This window comes from Microtus ochrogaster, unplaced genomic scaffold (genome assembly GCF_000317375.1).
Source record: "Microtus ochrogaster isolate Prairie Vole_2 unplaced genomic scaffold, MicOch1.0 UNK1, whole genome shotgun sequence".
NCBI lineage: Eukaryota > Metazoa > Chordata > Mammalia > Rodentia > Cricetidae > Microtus > Microtus ochrogaster.
The window spans coordinates 5,167,398-5,184,451 of record NW_004949099.1 but is presented as its reverse complement, the minus strand read 5'-3'; the positions used below and the strand labels follow the sequence as shown (position 1 = coordinate 5,184,451).

Genomic DNA, 17,054 nt, shown 5'->3' with positions numbered 1-17,054 from the left:
TCTCTCTCTCTCTCTCTCTGGGGATTTCTTGAGCTCTCTGGCTTCTGGTCTGTGGAGAGTACACCAAGCCTCTCCTCTTCCTCACACTCTGACTCTGGTGATATCTTCTGATCCATGAACTTCCTATGTCACCTTGCCTTGGCCCCTCCTACACTTTTGTACCTAGCCTGGTCATAGGAATTTGTGCCCAACCAGCAGTAGACTTGCTTCAGGTTGCTCCTGGCTTCCCAAGGCTGGGATGGTTGCCTCCTTTTGATGCCTAAACTGCTGCTTTACAGGACCTTTTTGTGTCAGCGAAGTCCCTGAGTGTCCTGAGGACCCTCTAGGTCAAATATGTCCCCTCCACAAGGGCCACCCACCTGTCTTATCGGTCTGCCTAACTCCTGACCCTCTGCTTCCATCCCTTTCAGGATGGTACCCAGGTGACTGTCCACACACAGGGATCAGAGGAGGACTTGTTCATGACTGTGAGGTCCCACGGACGGTCCTGCCTCTCTCTCCATTTTTTCCCTTCTTTGCTCTCTCTGCTCACTCATTCCTTGCTGTCTCAGGTTCATTTCTTCCCAGGGCCTTTGCTCTTGCTATGCTGTCTGCCCAGGATCTTCCACCCTCCCCCTGCCTTGCCCCACTCCTTTCCCCTCTTCAGGGATCACTTTTCCTCAGAGAGGGTCCCCTGGCTTCTGTATACCTCAATTCTACCACATCACCTCACTTACCCTCTCTTATACTGCACTGACCTTAAATAACTCTGAGTCACCTTAGGGAGCCCTGGAGCTCCATGGAAAGCCATTACAGGACAAAGTGCCACTCCCTGGTGTGACAGTCCAGGCCTACAAAGCAGTTCTCACCTTCTGCCGAGTCACTTGGGCCTCTGCTTGTTGCTGTCTTCATTGGTGATTAACTATGCTAAGAACACCCTCCTCCTTCCTGTCCACTTGGGGAATGTCCACCCATCGGTCCTTAAGAAGCCCATCCAATATGACTTCCTGCCCCTCCAAATGGCCAGCACACACCTGCCTCTGGGAAGGTCAGTTGGCTCCCACTTCTGGCTACACACAGAGACACACACACTGCACCACAATATCCCTGCCAGGTGACACACCCTTGGAGAGTTCTGTGTCCAAAAATGGGCCTGAGTCACCTCAGTTCCCCAGTGGGCAACACAGGGCCCAGCATGGACCAAGAACAACACAAATTCTGCTTCCAGGTGGGGCGTTCAGGCTCTCAGCAGCCATCAGCATTTAAAGCTCACACCAGCCTACGATGTCTGATGTCTGCACATGTAGTAAAGGGGCCGCTCAGAGATGCCCTTGTCCACCAGCACACATGGTGAGGTGTGTTGCACCCTTCTGAATGAGCTAAGCCAGCACAGCACAGCAACAGAACCAATGCCTGATGGAAGGCTGGGCCACTGCCTGTTCTGTGATGCTGTCTGCCCTTCTGCCTCTTCTGGAATGACTGCACCTCCCTATTCCTCCCAAGGATGGCCGGGACATCCTCACCTCCTGGTGAACAGTGACTGGCCTGGCTCTGACCACTCTGCTATGGTCTTTGGAGTATTGGGCTTCAGGGTCCTCCCTGCTAGAGAGTACGGTTGTTCCTTGATCTCACCTCTCACACCCCTGGGTGGCACAGAGAGAGAGAAAGAGATTTGGAAAACCTGCCCTTCTATCTGCTGAAAGGGAAAATGTGCAAACTCATTTTGCAGAAATTTTGTTATTAGGAAAACAAGAAATAGATGCCCCAGGGTCCCAGGCCACTGAACAGTCTATGCTAGAAATGTCTGCAGAGACACGGTCCCTATGTAGCAACAAGTCACCAATGAAGACCAAAACCACCATGTGACATGTTCATATCCCACAAGCATGACATGGGGAAAGATTCTGGCCACAGGAAGAGACAAAAACAGGATAAGGTAACAGGACTAGAAAATCCCATAGTGAAGAGTGAGGCTCAGGAATGATATAGCACAATCTAGACACACAGACCACAGACAGCAAGCACATGCCTCCACTCAGATTCAAAGACAGACGCGAGGTGGGCACCAGGGGTGGGGCTGAGTATTCAACAGGGGCAGAGTTTCAGAAGTTGGAGATCTCACTCCAGTGTGACTTCATTTAATGCTGTTCAGCTGCATGCTCCATACTTGGAAATTTCATGCTATTTAAAACACACACACACACACACACACACACACACACACACACACACACATTGCAATATAATATAATGAACTGTGAGCTGGAACTTCCCCCTTCCAGGAATCTCAGATGCTGACAGGCACCACCATGAACCCAGACAGGAGGGTCCCAGATGCATGATGCATTTGTGACAGCAAAGATTCCAGGAATACCTAACAATCAGAGATGAAACAGTGAAGTGGCTCCCAGCCAATCACACACAGGTGTCAGAGAGCCCGAGGCAGATGTGTAGATGAAATGAAGTCATTCCTGAACGTGTTTTAGTCCGAGTTCAGGAGCTATATAAACTGCCGTCCGTCTTTTAAAAGGATTACACAGAGATGCACCTGGCATCTGAGTGGAAACCCAAGCCCCAGCACCAGATGGTGTCGTGGGGAGGAGCCCAGCCTTCTGTATATTGCAGGCAGGTATCAGCCGTTCCCGAGCCCTCCCCTTGTAAATAGATTCAGGGATTCCGGAGGCTACAACCTCCTTTGATCACAGAACAATGGCTCTCCCAAACAATCCAGCCCAGACATCAAGACCTCCTATACAGTCCCCTTTCCCTGACATGAAAACCCCCTCTCCCCACAAAGCATTCTGGCTTTGAAACGCTGCAGCTCATTTTTCTCTCCTGGCAGGAAGGTAGCAGTGGGAGTCCCCACCAGAGCCCAGCCCAACAGGATGTTTGCTTTGAGGGCCTCAACACACAGCCCAGAGAATGACACAGCATCGTGGGTCCCACCAGCCTTGAGGGACATGGTGACATTTCCTGTACAACCCAGGGTGAGCCTTTCTGGGCCACCCAGGAGCCTTGAGCATTTTTATGAGGCCTGTGAAGTAGACAAATCAGAAAAGGTCCTGACCTCAGCTCTGCCTTCTACCCCAGGTTCATGGGACTGTGCAGAGGAGTAATAGGGACCAGACGGAACCATTGGGATGGGGTTCCACCTAAGCCCACCCAGCCTTGGCTTTCTATATCTATATAGGTTCTTCCCAGACCTATTAGCACACATATGCCATGCACCCCTGCCTTCCGTCATGCTCTCCCATGCCTGGCTGGTCCTGCTGTATGCTGATCAGAGTCTGAGTCCAGCAGCAACTGCGGAACTGCAGCCTGCACCTGTGGCACATCCCTTGGCTCTCAGTGGAGGGTCCTGCACATCTGCCACGTTTATGAACAGCTAGACAGAGGCTCAACCTATCATATACCACATACACTCAGAGGCAAAAGAGAATGAAAAGGGGCATCCACAAGGAAAGGTTCTCAGCACCACAATTCTCATGAATGCAACTTAAAACCAAGAGGAGATGCTGCTCTATCCTGGGGCCAAGGACGAAAGTTAGCTGGCACTGGGATGAACCAGAGATGAGAGTGGTGCGAAGCCACCTGCCACACACACACACACACACACACACACACACACACACACATACAAATCAAGCACACATAAACTTTGGGGTGCTCTGGAAAATGATCAAAAACCATCAGTCAATGCTATAAGCCCTCCACCTAGGTGTGCAGTTAATACACAGGGACGCCTCTTGCTTTCCAGAGACAGAGGGATGCTGCCAGCAGCACAGACCTAAATGCCTATCGGTATCAGAGCAAATCAGCAAGCTATGATTCATTCCCACAGCAGAATGGCACTGAGACATTCTGCTTGCCATCGCAACAGGAGCAGCAATTAACACTAACAAAGGTAATTTAACTGCTACACACAGGAATGTGAATAGGACCCAATGTATTCTTCCAAAAGAGCCAGACACAAGTGGGATCATTCCATTCTACAAAACAAACACAAGAATAGGTGATGTGGGATTCCCCTCTGTATGCTGTGAATACCATTGGCTAATAAAGAAACTGTCTTAGGCCTGCACTAGGCAGAACTTAGGTAGGCGGGGAAAACTAAACTGAATGCTGGGGGAAAGAAGGCGGAGTCAGAAGAAGCCATGGATCCTCTGCCAGAGACAGATGCACTGAAACTTTGCTGGTAGGCCACAACCTGGTGGTGATGCACAGATTAATAAAAATGGGTTAAATTAAGATGTAAGAGTTAGTTAATAAGAAGCTAGAGCTAATGGGCCAAGCAGTGATTTAATTAACACAGTTACTGTGTGGTTATTTCGGGAGTTTGGGCAGCTGGGTGATGATGGGGAAACAAACAAATGGGCTCATATAACAAATAGGCCAGGGAATTGGCAAGTCAGAACAATGATTTTAATGGGGCCAGGAGGGAGTGAGAGCTAACAACATGGAGGTATCACCAGGGAACACTGGTCTCCATCTGCTGGCTGAAGGGCCACATGTGTGCACAAGTGTGGCCTCTCTGTGCTGTCCACTGAGACCTGAAGCACTGCTGTCTGCACATTAAGCTCCAACAGGACATTTGGTGAAGGCCTGTTCCATTGTGCTACATTAAAAGACACTTGAGACTGTGTGCATTGGGCTTCAGGGGAGTTTGGGAATAACAAACCCAGGGAATACAAACGCCACAGTAAACCAGATGCTGGTTAATCATCCTTGATTAGATATTACCTTTACAAAACAAGTTTTACAGCCCACCTTGGGAACAATTAGAGAAAGCAGAGTATTAGATGCCATTAGGGAATTAACTGGGTTAGATGTAGCATCGATTTTTTAGCCTTTTAAGATACAGGGTCAAGACTGAAATGTTTCCAGCATGCATGTGTCTATATGCTGGCCCTCTCATCCACTGACTCTACAGCTGTGAACTCAACCAACTCAATATAGGAAAATATTTCCAAAAGACCTGTATCTGTATTGAGCAAAAGTGCACAGACATCCTTCTGGTGTCTGGTCTCCAGACAGTGCAGTGTAGCTACTATGAACACATTGCATTCACCCTACCTCAGAATAACCAGTAACCTGCAGGAATTAAAGTAGGATGCACATGATGGAGGAAGGTCATTGGTTAAAAAATAAAGAAACTGCTTGGCCCTCATAGGTTAAAACATAGGTGGGAGGAGTAAACAGAACAGAATGCTGGGAGGAAGAGGAAGTGAGCTCAGAGGCCATGCTCCCCTCTCCCAGGCAGATGTGATGCAACCAGCCACCAGGTCAGATATGCTGAATCTTTCCTGGTAAGCGCACCTCATGGTGCTACATAGATTATTAGAAATGGGTTAAGAGGTTGAAACTAATGGGCCAGGCAGTGTTTAAAAGAATACAATTTGTGTGTTATTTCGGGGCATAAGCTAGCCAGGCGACCAGGAGCTGGGGCGGCAGGAATGCGGCCCACAGCACTCACAACATGCCCACAGGATCTGGTCATGGGTTTTACATAGAGACTTAAGCATCCTTCAGCTTTGGTACCCAAGATGAAGGCAGGAGGTTCCTGGAATCAATTTCCTGAAGATACTGTGTGTTAAGTCTGTGAGTATCTAAGTTTGGGTTTCTATTGCTGCAACCGACAACATGACCAGAAGCAGGTTGGAGGAGGAAAGGGTTTATTTGACTTACACCTCCAGATCATAGAACACCATTAAAGGAAGTCAGAGCAAGAACTCAAGAAGGGCAGGAACCTGGAGGCAGGAGCTGATGCAGAGTCCAGGGAGGGTTGGTGTTTACTGGCTTGCTCAGTTTGCTTTCTTATAGAAGAACCCAGGACCACCAGCCCAGGGACGGTACCATTTACCATGGACTGTGCCCTCCCCCATCAATCACTAAATAAGAAAATGCCCTACAACTGAATCTTATGAAAACATTTTTTTTTCAGTTGAGGTTTCCTCCTTTCAAATGACTATAGCTTGTGTCAAGTTGACATAAAACTAGCCACAACACAATGTGTGTGTGTGTGTGTGTGTGTGTGTGTGTGTGTGTGTGTGTTGGTGTGTTGATGATGCTTCCTCTAGGCATAACAACACTATTGCTGCCTTGAAATCAAAGCTGCAGTGATTGTCCACACAATGCCCCTTGAAGGCTGGGCCTCCTAGTATTCCTTCATGGGAGTGAGACACGAACCCTGCCCATTCCCCAAAGATGTACCAATAGTCAACAACAGATATTAGGGGATGCACATTAAATTGTGTTCATATTCTTGTAACCCCAACTAAACCCCTGGGTTCACCAAGGACTTGTGTGGAATCATTTGGTCTGTCATTATGGTCTTAACTGGGGTGAATAGACATTTGTTCATGCCTCCCAGGAAATGCTAACACAAATGTAAGTATATGTGTACCCATGTGTCTCTGTGAGTATCAAATGAGTCTACCCTGGATGGTGATGGTTCCACAAACAGTCCTAGCAGCCCACCGTGGGTTGAGTGAGAGAGGGCCTGCATCCATGGTCAAGGGCACGTGCCCAGAGGCCTAAAGACATTCCACTAGGTCCTACTTCTTCTTTTCCTCCTCCTTATTCTCCTCCTCCATCCTCCCTCCTCTTCTTCTTTTGGTTTTTCAAGACAGGGTTTTTCTGTGTGGCCCTGGCTGCCCTGGAACTCACTCTGTAGAACTAACAGAGATCCTACCTCTGCCTTCCAAGAGCTGGGATTAAAGGCATGCGCCACCATTATGCCACCAGGCCTCACTTCTTAAAAGTTCCATCTTTCACAGCATTGAAGTGGGAACAAGGGCTGTGAAATAATGCTTTTGCACACTTGTGTTGGTTTAATAAAATGCTGACTGGCCAGTAGCCAGGCAGGAAGTATAGGCAGGGCAATCAAACTAAGAAAATTCTAGGAAGAGGAAAGGCAGAGAGTCAGTCACCAGCCAGGCACAGAGGAAGCAAGATGAGAATGCCTTACTGAGAAAAGGTATCAAGCCACGTGGCTAAACATAGACAAGAATTATGGTTAATTTGATTTGTTAATTTAAGTTGTAAGAGCTAGTTAGTAATAAGCCTGAGCTAATAGGCCAAACAGTTTATAATTGAAATAAGCCTCTATGTGTTTATTTGGAACTGAATGGCTGTGGGACCAGGCAGGACAGAAACTTCCGTCTACAAACAAGCCTTTCCACATGAGCCTCTAGGAAACAGTCCAGATCCAAACTGCCAGACACCCAGCTTCAGACTCCCACGGATCACATGGCCTCTCCCCAGGTGTCTACACCTCACACCAAAACCTCCAACACACAACTGAAGACCATCTCTATCAGGAAGTGTGCTGTTATGCCCATACCTGGAAAGTGGCACAAGAGGGTTCCTTATCACTTGCCAACTGCACTTACTTGACCATCCCCCACAGCCTACTGCCCTCTCCTCATTCTTCCAAGCTGGCCTTCTACCTTGCTCAGCCCTATTCTTTGCTCAGCAGGGAGACAGCCTGGAGGGGTAGAAGCCTGGAATCTCAACAACATGCTGGCCTGACTGCTTCTGTTCCTCAAGCTACAGCCAGAGCTGATGTGGGTTTCCTAATGGCAGCTGAACTGCCACCATCCCTGAGCCACAGGGTTCTGCTGGTCCCCTCAGATCCAATTACATCTCCTTCATGAAAGTGCTTCCCATGGGCTGTGGCTCAGCTGGGAGGGTCTTCACAGGGAAGGGAGCCCTAGCTAGGAGTCAGGACTCATGATTCCATCTCGGAGCTCCCTGTGCCTTTGGCAGGCTCCTCACCTATCCCTAGCCTCTTCAGTGTTCTAGTTGTATGCCTGGGCATGGGAAGGAGCAGGGCAGTCAACACTCCCAGAAGCAAGGTCAGGCCCACTGCACATTTTCTTGGTGCTTTAAACTGTTTGAATAAACTACCAGTATTCACATGATGGGAGCTTCTAGGTGAAATTCCAAATCCCAGGATTCTGAAGAAAACCAAAAGTGACCACGCTCAGTCTCTCCAGCCCATGAAACAACAGAACCAGCATCTTCTATACAAGTGGAATCTGACCTTCCACCAGCCTGGTATCTCTAACTGCTTCCGGGCCACGAGCCTCCCAAAGGTCTAGTGGACCCCCAGGCATTGAGCCACAGCCGGACCCCATCCCTGCAGGGTAGGCCTCACCTCTGTTTGCTGCTGACATGTTCCCAGGCATCCAACACCATCCAGGAGCTTGGCCCATCCCATCCCAAGCTCAGCCGCTCTCTAAGCAAGAGCAGGACAGTCAGACCCTGCGCTCAGCTTCCCACACTCCACCACCTACATCCCAGAGACTCTGGCTCTCTGGCCCCTGAACTGAATGACGCAAAGAGGTCCAGGCCAGAGGCCAGAGAAAAGCCGACAGTCTGCCAGCTACACACCAGCCCTGTTCTGCCCAATGGGCCCAGTGCCCTGTAATCATTCCAGAGCCTCCATCTGGACAATAGAGGCACATTTGCCTGTACAGTGTAGTTGGACACTCAGGGGGATGCCATGCAGGGCTAGGAAGTACCAGGGCAAAAGGCCAAGTGGGTAGTCAGCACATTTCTCTGTTTCGTTGGCCTTGGAACCTCGGATAGTTCCCTTAACCTCCCTGGGCCTCGATCACCCATCTATAAAATGGGTATAATGACGGTGAACCCCTGAGGGTATCTCAAGGAATGAAAAGATCCATACATAGCCAGAGTTGAATCCAGCACCTGATACATAATCCACCCACTTGCTTACCCTTAATGGAATGTCACCTCACAGACAGGCAACACTATAGGTAGAAAGGACTTCAGGCTGGCAAAGGAGTGCCAGAGGAATACAGAGTAAATGACAGGCAGGGAGGAACACTTAGCTAGAAGAGGAGCACAGCACAAGGAGGAGGCAGGCAGGGAGGAGCACTCAGATGCACATCTGGAGGCAGCTGAAATGACAAACACATGGGTGGGGCAGGAAGTGAGCAGCTAAACACTCCAGCCCATCCCCAGCAGGCCTGGCCCCTTGGCTCTTTGGCAGGAGGGACAGGCTTCTGACGAGCAGAAAGGACACAGATCTGTCCAAAGAAAAGCACAAATCCACGCTCCTTGCACTCCCCAGAGCCCAGCAACCCCTGCAGGGAAAGCAGAGAGCATACCACACAGCAGAGCTCTGCAGCCACTCTGAGCCCTAACAGGGCTTCCTACATTTTCCAGATGCAGAACTGAGGCTCAGAGAGGGTGACTCCTTTGCCTGCGGTCACACAGGCAGGAGGAGCAGGGCCTGGAATCCACTTTCTGAGAGTCATACTGGGCTCTTTCCCAGGGCACCGAGCTGGGAAGCACTGTGTGCCCATGGGGGCGAGGGCCTTGCAGAGTCCTACAAAGTTCTCCTGTCTTCCAGTGGCAGGCAAAGGATGGCAGAAGGACCTCTGTAAGGCTCTTGTACAGGGCAGCCAAGTAATTTGCCTGAAGGTTATACAGTGAGAAAGATCTGAGTCATCTAAGCTGGGATCCTCCCAGCAGGCCAGGCGGCAAGAGCACATCCTCTGCCCTTGTGCAGATCATGGGGAAATGCTTTTGTTGTGGGGAGCAAATAAAATGGGGCCCCTGAAGCTCCTGCCACGGTGTTGAGGGCTGGCACGCAGGGGTAGAGAGGCCCCTCACTCACTCTCTTGCTCATTCCTCAGGGCCTGCTGAGGACTCTGCAGCCGCTCTCCTGGGGTCAGACTTCTGACAGAGCTGGCTATGGAGAGCATCAAAGCAGCAGCGTCGCCGGTGCTGAGCCTGCACACAGGACCGCTGTGCACTCTTCATCTTTGGGTTAGGACAGGCTGGAGCATACCAGTTGAGGACGAGAAACCTTGGGGAGTGGAGATGAGTAAGGGTGGGTCAAAGATGAGACCATGGGGATCGAAAACAAGACCAGATGGAGCAGAGACAAGACCATGGGGATCAGACCAGGCAGAGCAGAAATGAGACCCTGTGGGTGCGAGGAGACATCTGTGAAGAAAACCAGAAGCACCGGCAGTGGCGTGGCTTGGGAGAGTGTCAGAGAGGCAACCCCACAGCCCTGGAGGTGGCGCATGGTCGGGAAACCCAGTGGAGAGGTTCCTGAGCATCCTAGACCATCAGGAATCCACACATCAGTGGGCAGAAGGGAGGAAGCAGTCATAGGCTGAGGAAGCAGCTGGGACAGGCTGTGGAGTCCACACATGCTGAGAATAATCTGGAATTAGGTTTAGATGATTTCTGCATAACTGTGAATATATTAAAAGCCACTGAACTATGCCTTCAAATGCAGGGGACTTCTGGCTATGAATATGATCTCAATAAATCTGCTTTTAAAGAAAGACATTAACAAAACAGAAGATTTAGAGAAAGCTGGTCCCCGTGGAGTGGCAGCCCTGAGAGACACCACGAGAACATCCCACTCATAAAGATGACAGAGTATTTAGAGAAACTTTGATCCCCATGGTCTTGTTCCCCCAGGCATGGCGGTATACATCTGTGCTGGACAGTTTGTACTGTCAACCTGACACAACCTAAGTTACCTGTGAAGAGGGATTGCCAATTGATCAGACTGGCCTGAGGCCCTGTCTGAGAGAAATTGTATTGATTGATGATTGATGTGGAAGGGCCAAATTAAAGAAGCCCCTCCCAGTGGTCCTTGGCTTCAGACTGTGAAGACAACTTTAAATGTAACTGGTGCCTATAGGGAGGATAGTGCCTAGGAAACCCATATGAGCTACCTGTGAGTCCCCCATGGGAACTAGAGCCCACTCTTCCCACAGCCACCATCTCTGAGTGACCTTCAGAGAAGCCCCTTGACCTGGGAAGACAGTTTCCCCATTGTGTCAGCCAGACTGTGTCACTCCAGGGTTCAAACAGTGGCCCAGAGAAACAGACCCAAATCCAACTGCCAACCACTGGCGGTGACACCATAGCTAAGATGGAGGGTTAGCAGCCACTTCTGCCCAGTGAGAAGGGCTGCCTCTCTGTCTGCCCAGCGGCTGGCCTGTGGTACGTGAGCCCAGCATGGTCACACCTGCTTATCATTCAACAACACCAGGCAGAAGTGCAGTTTCCCAGAGGCCTTCTCACTTCTAATGACCACGAACATGCTCTGTAGAGAAGCCGACAGGTAGACCAATGAGGGCCAGGATGGCAGGTTCGCAGAACAGAAGCAGGGCACCTCTGACGACACTGCCCAGTTGTCCCTACGGATCCTAAGGGCACTGGATCCAGGAGGCCCTGGCACAGCCCCCAAACAGCAGGTGTTCCAGTCCCATATATGAGCCAGCCTGGCCTCTGCACAGCCACTGTATGCTCTAGATCTTCTCCAGACTACGGTCACACATCACTATGCTGTGTGGACTGATGTTTAGGGCAAAAGGACCAAACTGTTTGTTTCACACAGTTTCAATTCTTGTCTCAAATGTTTTGTAACCAGCGCTGGTGGAAACACAGACCATAGGGTCCTCTGTATCTCCAAAGCTCTGACAGGAAGGTCAGCACACTCGGTACAGCTGAGCTGTAGTCAGGGCCTTGCTGAGGACAGCAGAGGCTGCAGAAGCTGGGGAAAGCCCCGGGCTCCTCCCAGCACCACAACCACCCAGCAGCCCTGGCACGTCCTATGTCCAGGCCCCATGAGCTGGCAGTGGGTGGGGGAAATGGAATCAGAGGGTTCCCAAGTTTCTGCAGGGAACAACTTTATACACAGCCCTTCATCCTCATGACGCCTGAGACACCTCACAGGTTTAAAACCTCTGTGGACTCAGACAGGCCCAGATCTTTTTGGTAAGCAGAGTGCTGAGGAGAGATGACCCTGCACATGCCCGGCTGCACTCTGCCACTAAGCCACACCCCGTGCTCTTTTGCTATCACCTTTTCCTCTGAGGACAGGGTCTCAATCATTGCCCTGGCTGGCCCTGGTCTTGCAGCCCCACCGTCCCAGACTCCTAAAGAATGGATTATATCTATGCCTCACCAGACATGGTTCTGGGCCCAGATCTGCATCCTAGGACAGGCATGGTGCCCTGGGTTTGGCTTCTGTCCCTGCGCCAACAGCTCTTCCTCATATCAGCTAGAGGATCTCCTCTTAGATTTCATTCCTACTGGCTGCAGGAACTTTACAGACACCCCCCTTCACAGGGCCCCTCCTAATACTAAGCACAGGCAGTCTCCCTCCAGTCTCCCTGACCCACAAGAGATGGGCACAGGGTACCATACCTCATGCCAGCCTTCTCTCACTATGTCCATAGGCCAGAAAGAAGGCAGAGCTCTCTGGAACCTTCTGGGCTTTGGTGGGGACAAAAGGACTTAATCATCACTGAGTTTATATACTAGTGCCCAGAGGATGGCGCCTGTGACAGCTAGGAGCCTGCACCTCTACTTGGGCACCAGATAGACACCTGCCCTGCAGAATGAGGCAGCCCCAAGGAAGGGAGCCCTTCCTGCCTAGCTTTCTGACAGCCTCTTCAAGGCCAAGCCACCTCCTGCTGTTTCTGCAGCTCCCTCTGCTATGCCAGTCCAGTAGAATCAGGACCCTCCCAAAGCCCCTTGAGTGACAGCAGAAGCAGACGTCAGAGCCCCTCTCCAAAGCCCAGAGAGGCAAGCATGTGGCTTCCATTTAGGCAACATCTGGAGACGCTCAGGCAGGGACAGCCCAGCTGAGGCCGTGGAGATCCCTGGTACAATTCTGACTCCCAGGCAGGACCCCCGCCCCAGTTAGGCCCAGACAGTGGATAGAAACCACCTTCTCCAGGCCCCAGAGCTGCCATGGCAACAGGGCTAGGGTCATTTCCGGCCTGCCTCTCAGTGAGCCCAGAAGGTTGAGTAGGGCAAAGCTGTCTCTCCCAGCTTCTCCCCCACCCATAGCCCCAAACTCCCCTCCAATAGCAGCCTGGAGACTCTAAGTTTCAGACCCCACTTTTCTCAGAGGCTTGGCAGGCCACCAAAGACCCACTCAAAAGGCCTGCTGTCACCCACCCTCACCAGCTGCATGCCCCGCTGGCTGCCTTTATCTGCTTAAGGCACTCCACTCCGCTAGGCCCCCGAAGGGACGGTTGAGCCCACCTTGTTCCCTAACACTGCCCCTGACTGAGGCTGGGCCCCACAAATGCTGAGGAGGAGAGAGCTGTGGCTGAAGGGCAGACGAGAGTAGAGTCAGTCACATCTCATGCTCTGGGAGCACTCAGCTCCATGCCGTCGACAACCACAGAGGAGCTCGCTGCAGCCTCAGAACAGCCCTGAAGTAGGGCTTCTACACTGCCTGCGGATGGAGAAACTGAGGCACAAAGGGCCAAGCCATTTGCCTATGGAGGGCTCTGGGTCCTGTTTTAAACCTCCTCTTCCTCAGCTGAAGCTGCAGGGCCCTCGTGGCCCTGCTGACTATAAACTGGGCCTTTCCGTGAGTTGGGCCCCTGTTAGGATGGCCCTGCAGTAGTGAGGGTACTTCAGGCCTAGTTCCAGCAACTTTCATCAACGCCATAGCCCAAACACAGCTGAGAAAATCCAGCATGGAGATCCACCAGGTGAACAAAGCTGCTCCCAGATCCCTTGGAGTCACCGGGGAAGCCAGGGCTTTTCCTATCCTGGAAACCCAGAGGCTGCAGGCCAAGGGCACTGAGCCCTCCCACACACATGCACTTCATTAGACCTTCCCTGCCCCCTGTACTTCCAGGCTCAGGGCGGAGAACAACCTGGGCCCCAGGCCCAGTCAGTCACAGGCCTCCTCTATAGCCACACCTCCCTAGCAGGCTGGGAGCAGGGAGCCACAGGGATGGGAAGCAGGCTGGAAGCAGAGATGCTGGTGGTATGAGGACCATAGGCCTGGAGCCATCCTAGTCATAAAAGACACACTTTGTGGCTCACTCATAGCCACAGAGCCTGGAACAACAGGAAAGGATCATGGTCATAAGATGACTGCCTCAGAGCCCCTCACCCACTCTGTCTGAAAACCCTCCCAGGCCCTTCCCTGACATCCATCCCTCAGACCCGAGGCCCAGAGCCACACCAGCCCACTCCTGCTTTCCCCGGACCATTGGGGCCTGCTCACAGACAACCCTGCAGTATGGGGCTGAACAAGGCACAGGCTCTGGCCATGGGGAAACCATATAATTTCCCAGGCACTATTTTAAGAAAAACGGGAGAAAATAGAGTTGGTGGGTTGGAAGGAGACAAGACTCAACTGTTCGGGAAAGACTTCCTGGAGGAGGTGCTGTCTGAGCTTAGCAAATGCTGAGAACAACTGGGAGATCAGATTCTCCGGGAGACAGTGAGTCAACAGAGTTGAAGAAGAATGGGGAAGAGAGGTTGGCAGTGGTCTCCCGCCAGTTCCAACCATCATCCAATGTTTATAGAGCGCCAGCTGTGCACAGGAAGTACTGGAGCCCTTGGGCTCAGCCCCAAATCTGACTGGTATAATGCTAAACATCAAAAAATAAGCAAGGACCGAAGTGATGATGCCTCTAATGTCAGCTTTGACTGAGAGAGGTCAAAGCTGCAAGAAGGCAGGCGGGTGGCAGAGAGGGCACCCTGATGAGGCACCTGTCACAGAGAAAAGGAATAGGTCATCCAGACACCTGGGAAAGCATCTCAGACAGAAGCTGTGGCAAGTGCAAAGGTCCCAGGACCAGAGGCTGCCTGTCCAAGACTATGAGAATGGGCCTTAGCTAACTATGAGAGTGATGGGGTCAGGGGAGGAGGCAGCCAAGAAAGACACGTGGACACCACGGGGACTTTAGCGTCTACTTTGTATAAAGTGTGAGCCACTGCGGGGCTGACACATTAACCAGACTCATGGCTGGAAGGAGCAGCAGAGTTAGAGCCACGATAGAACATGTCCCCTCTGCCAACGCTTCTATAGGAGGACACTCACGGACAGTTGACCAGACCCGCTGAGCCCTGTGATCCCTGCTAAGACACCCTTGGACTCTAGTAGGCAGGACCATACTCTATTCTGATGAAGAAAACCTTCTGTGCCCTCAGCCAGAGCCCACCAGGGACTCTGTACCTCCTAGAAAATGACCTCTCTGTACCCCTCGGCCAAGCCTATAAAAGGGCAGCTGCTGAGATCCCTTGCCAATGTCTTTCTGTCTTAGGCCTGCAAGAAAGCACCATGGAAATCTCCACCAACCCATACCACTTTGTCTCAGGCCTGAGAGAGGGCAGCTGAAATGAACCCATAGGCAGTGACAGTTCCTTCCAGGCTCAGTTGTCCTGCAGGGACATAGGAAAGGGCCTTACCAACAGGACCACTTCTGGGGACAGAATGTACTGAGTTAGGGTCTGTGTCCTCTTCTGCCCGGGATCGAGGTCGCAATTGCGGGTGGTGGGGTATTTCTTCAGGCACCACTGGGGAGGATGTGACCTGGGCTCTGTCAGGCGGCAGTGTGGAAAGGGTGGGGTAGCTGCTGGACTTCACTGGGTCCTCAGGAGAGCTGTCTGTGGCCAGAGATGGAATGAGACCAGCCATGCCTGACTTAGGCAGGGAAGCAGCACCCTCCTGTCCTGCACTGGGAGGAGTAGCCTGGGCATCAGGAATAAGGTTCTCTTCTGGTCCTGCCTTGGCTTCAGCCTCCTTCTCCTGGACAGGGAGGTCAGGTCCAGCTGGGGGTGCTGTAGGCAAGCTGTCCGGCCTCCCGGGGTCATGTGCTGCTGGTGGCTCAGTGACCGACATCTCCTCCACTTCATCCTCCTCTTCCTCATCAATGTCCTGGGTCACTCTCCTGGCTTTGGCCTGCATGGGTGCTGGGGGACCCAGGGCAGCAGCTGCTGTGGGTCTGGGGAGGGAAGCTGGCCAGGGAGTTGCTCGGATGGAGGATGGTGGCAGATTCCCTCCTCCTAGAGCAGCTGGGGGGCCCTCTGCACCTGCCAGGACCTCATTCACAGTGGCCATGGTGGCTTCTGCCTCAGCCACCTCCTGATCATAACTGTAGGGGTCTTCGTACTGTCGCTCAGCATCACCATCCTCTGCATCTGAGAAGTTCCCATGGCAACCAGGGAGCTGGTAGCAAATGAGCTCACCGCCAACATCAGGGCAGTGGCAGGCCCGGCAGGGTGAGAGATGGACAGTGTGGCCAGCTGCATACTTACGGCCAGAGTGGACACAGCCTACCTGGCCACACTGGGGACAACTGTCCGCTACCACCACAGCCTCGATGCAGTTGGGTGGCAGTTCAGGGCACAGCATAAACTGGCAGCTGATCTTGCCACCACCCTGCGGGCAGGAGCACTCGGTGCTACCAAAGTCCACAAAATAGGACTGGCCGGCTGGCACACGGCCGTCCACAAAACCTCCCTGCACACAGTCATAGTACTGGTAGCCTTCACAGGCACAGCCCTGCTGAACACAGGTGGCGCAGCAGGCTCCTGGCTCCAGGGCTTCCTCGATGCAGTTCTCCAGTACTGGACACTCCACGCCTGTGCAGTCCTGCCACGGGACAGCCATGCCTGGGCTTAGAGTCAGGGCCGTGACCAGGGCCAAGGCCAGCCATGCTCCTGCAGACTCCTGGAGCAGCATCATGTCTTGAGAGGCCCTGGAAGGATGGAGAGGAAGCCGGTCACGCCAAGGACACACACAGAGATTAGGTGCACACCCCAGCATGTGCACACACAGCACACAGCCATCTCCACCTCCAGGCACGTCCCTCTGCCCACACTCACGCAGCCTTCGGGCCTGGTCTCTCGCACACACAGACAGCCACGTGCAGGGAAGATACAGGAACATGAGCATGTGTCATTCAGGTGCCACAGATGCTGAAGTAGGTCAGCAATTTGGCCCTACATCTGTGTTCTCAAGGTGACTTGAGTCCTCTGCGTCATCTAATTCACAGACACATCATACACACACACACACACACACACACACACACACACTAAGGTAAAGGCAAGTAAGTACACTTGAGTACATGCTCACTCAGTCCAGCACTGTGGCCTCACCCTGCCCAGTCACCTTGACACACCCATGGGTCATCCTGCACACGTATTCTTATGCCCACATCTACATACATGCCCACGTCTACATACATGCCCACGTCTGCATACATGCCCACGTCTACATACATGCCCACGTCTACATACATGCCCACGTCTAC

At 52.1% G+C, this 17,054-nt stretch overlaps 1 protein-coding gene across 2 annotated transcripts in view; it reads right to left on the bottom strand.

Moving 5' to 3' along the window:
• The window catches only part of Fbln2 (fibulin 2), a 63,276-nt gene that overhangs the window by 25,746 nt on the left and 20,476 nt on the right, over window positions 1-17,054 (bottom strand). For both annotated transcript variants that reach the window (XM_005364882.3, XM_005364883.3), the window contains exon 2: window positions 15,205-16,496. In XM_005364882.3, coding sequence (XP_005364939.2) covers window positions 15,205-16,496 — 1,292 coding nt within the window. The remainder of the gene's footprint in view (window positions 1-15,204; window positions 16,497-17,054) is intronic.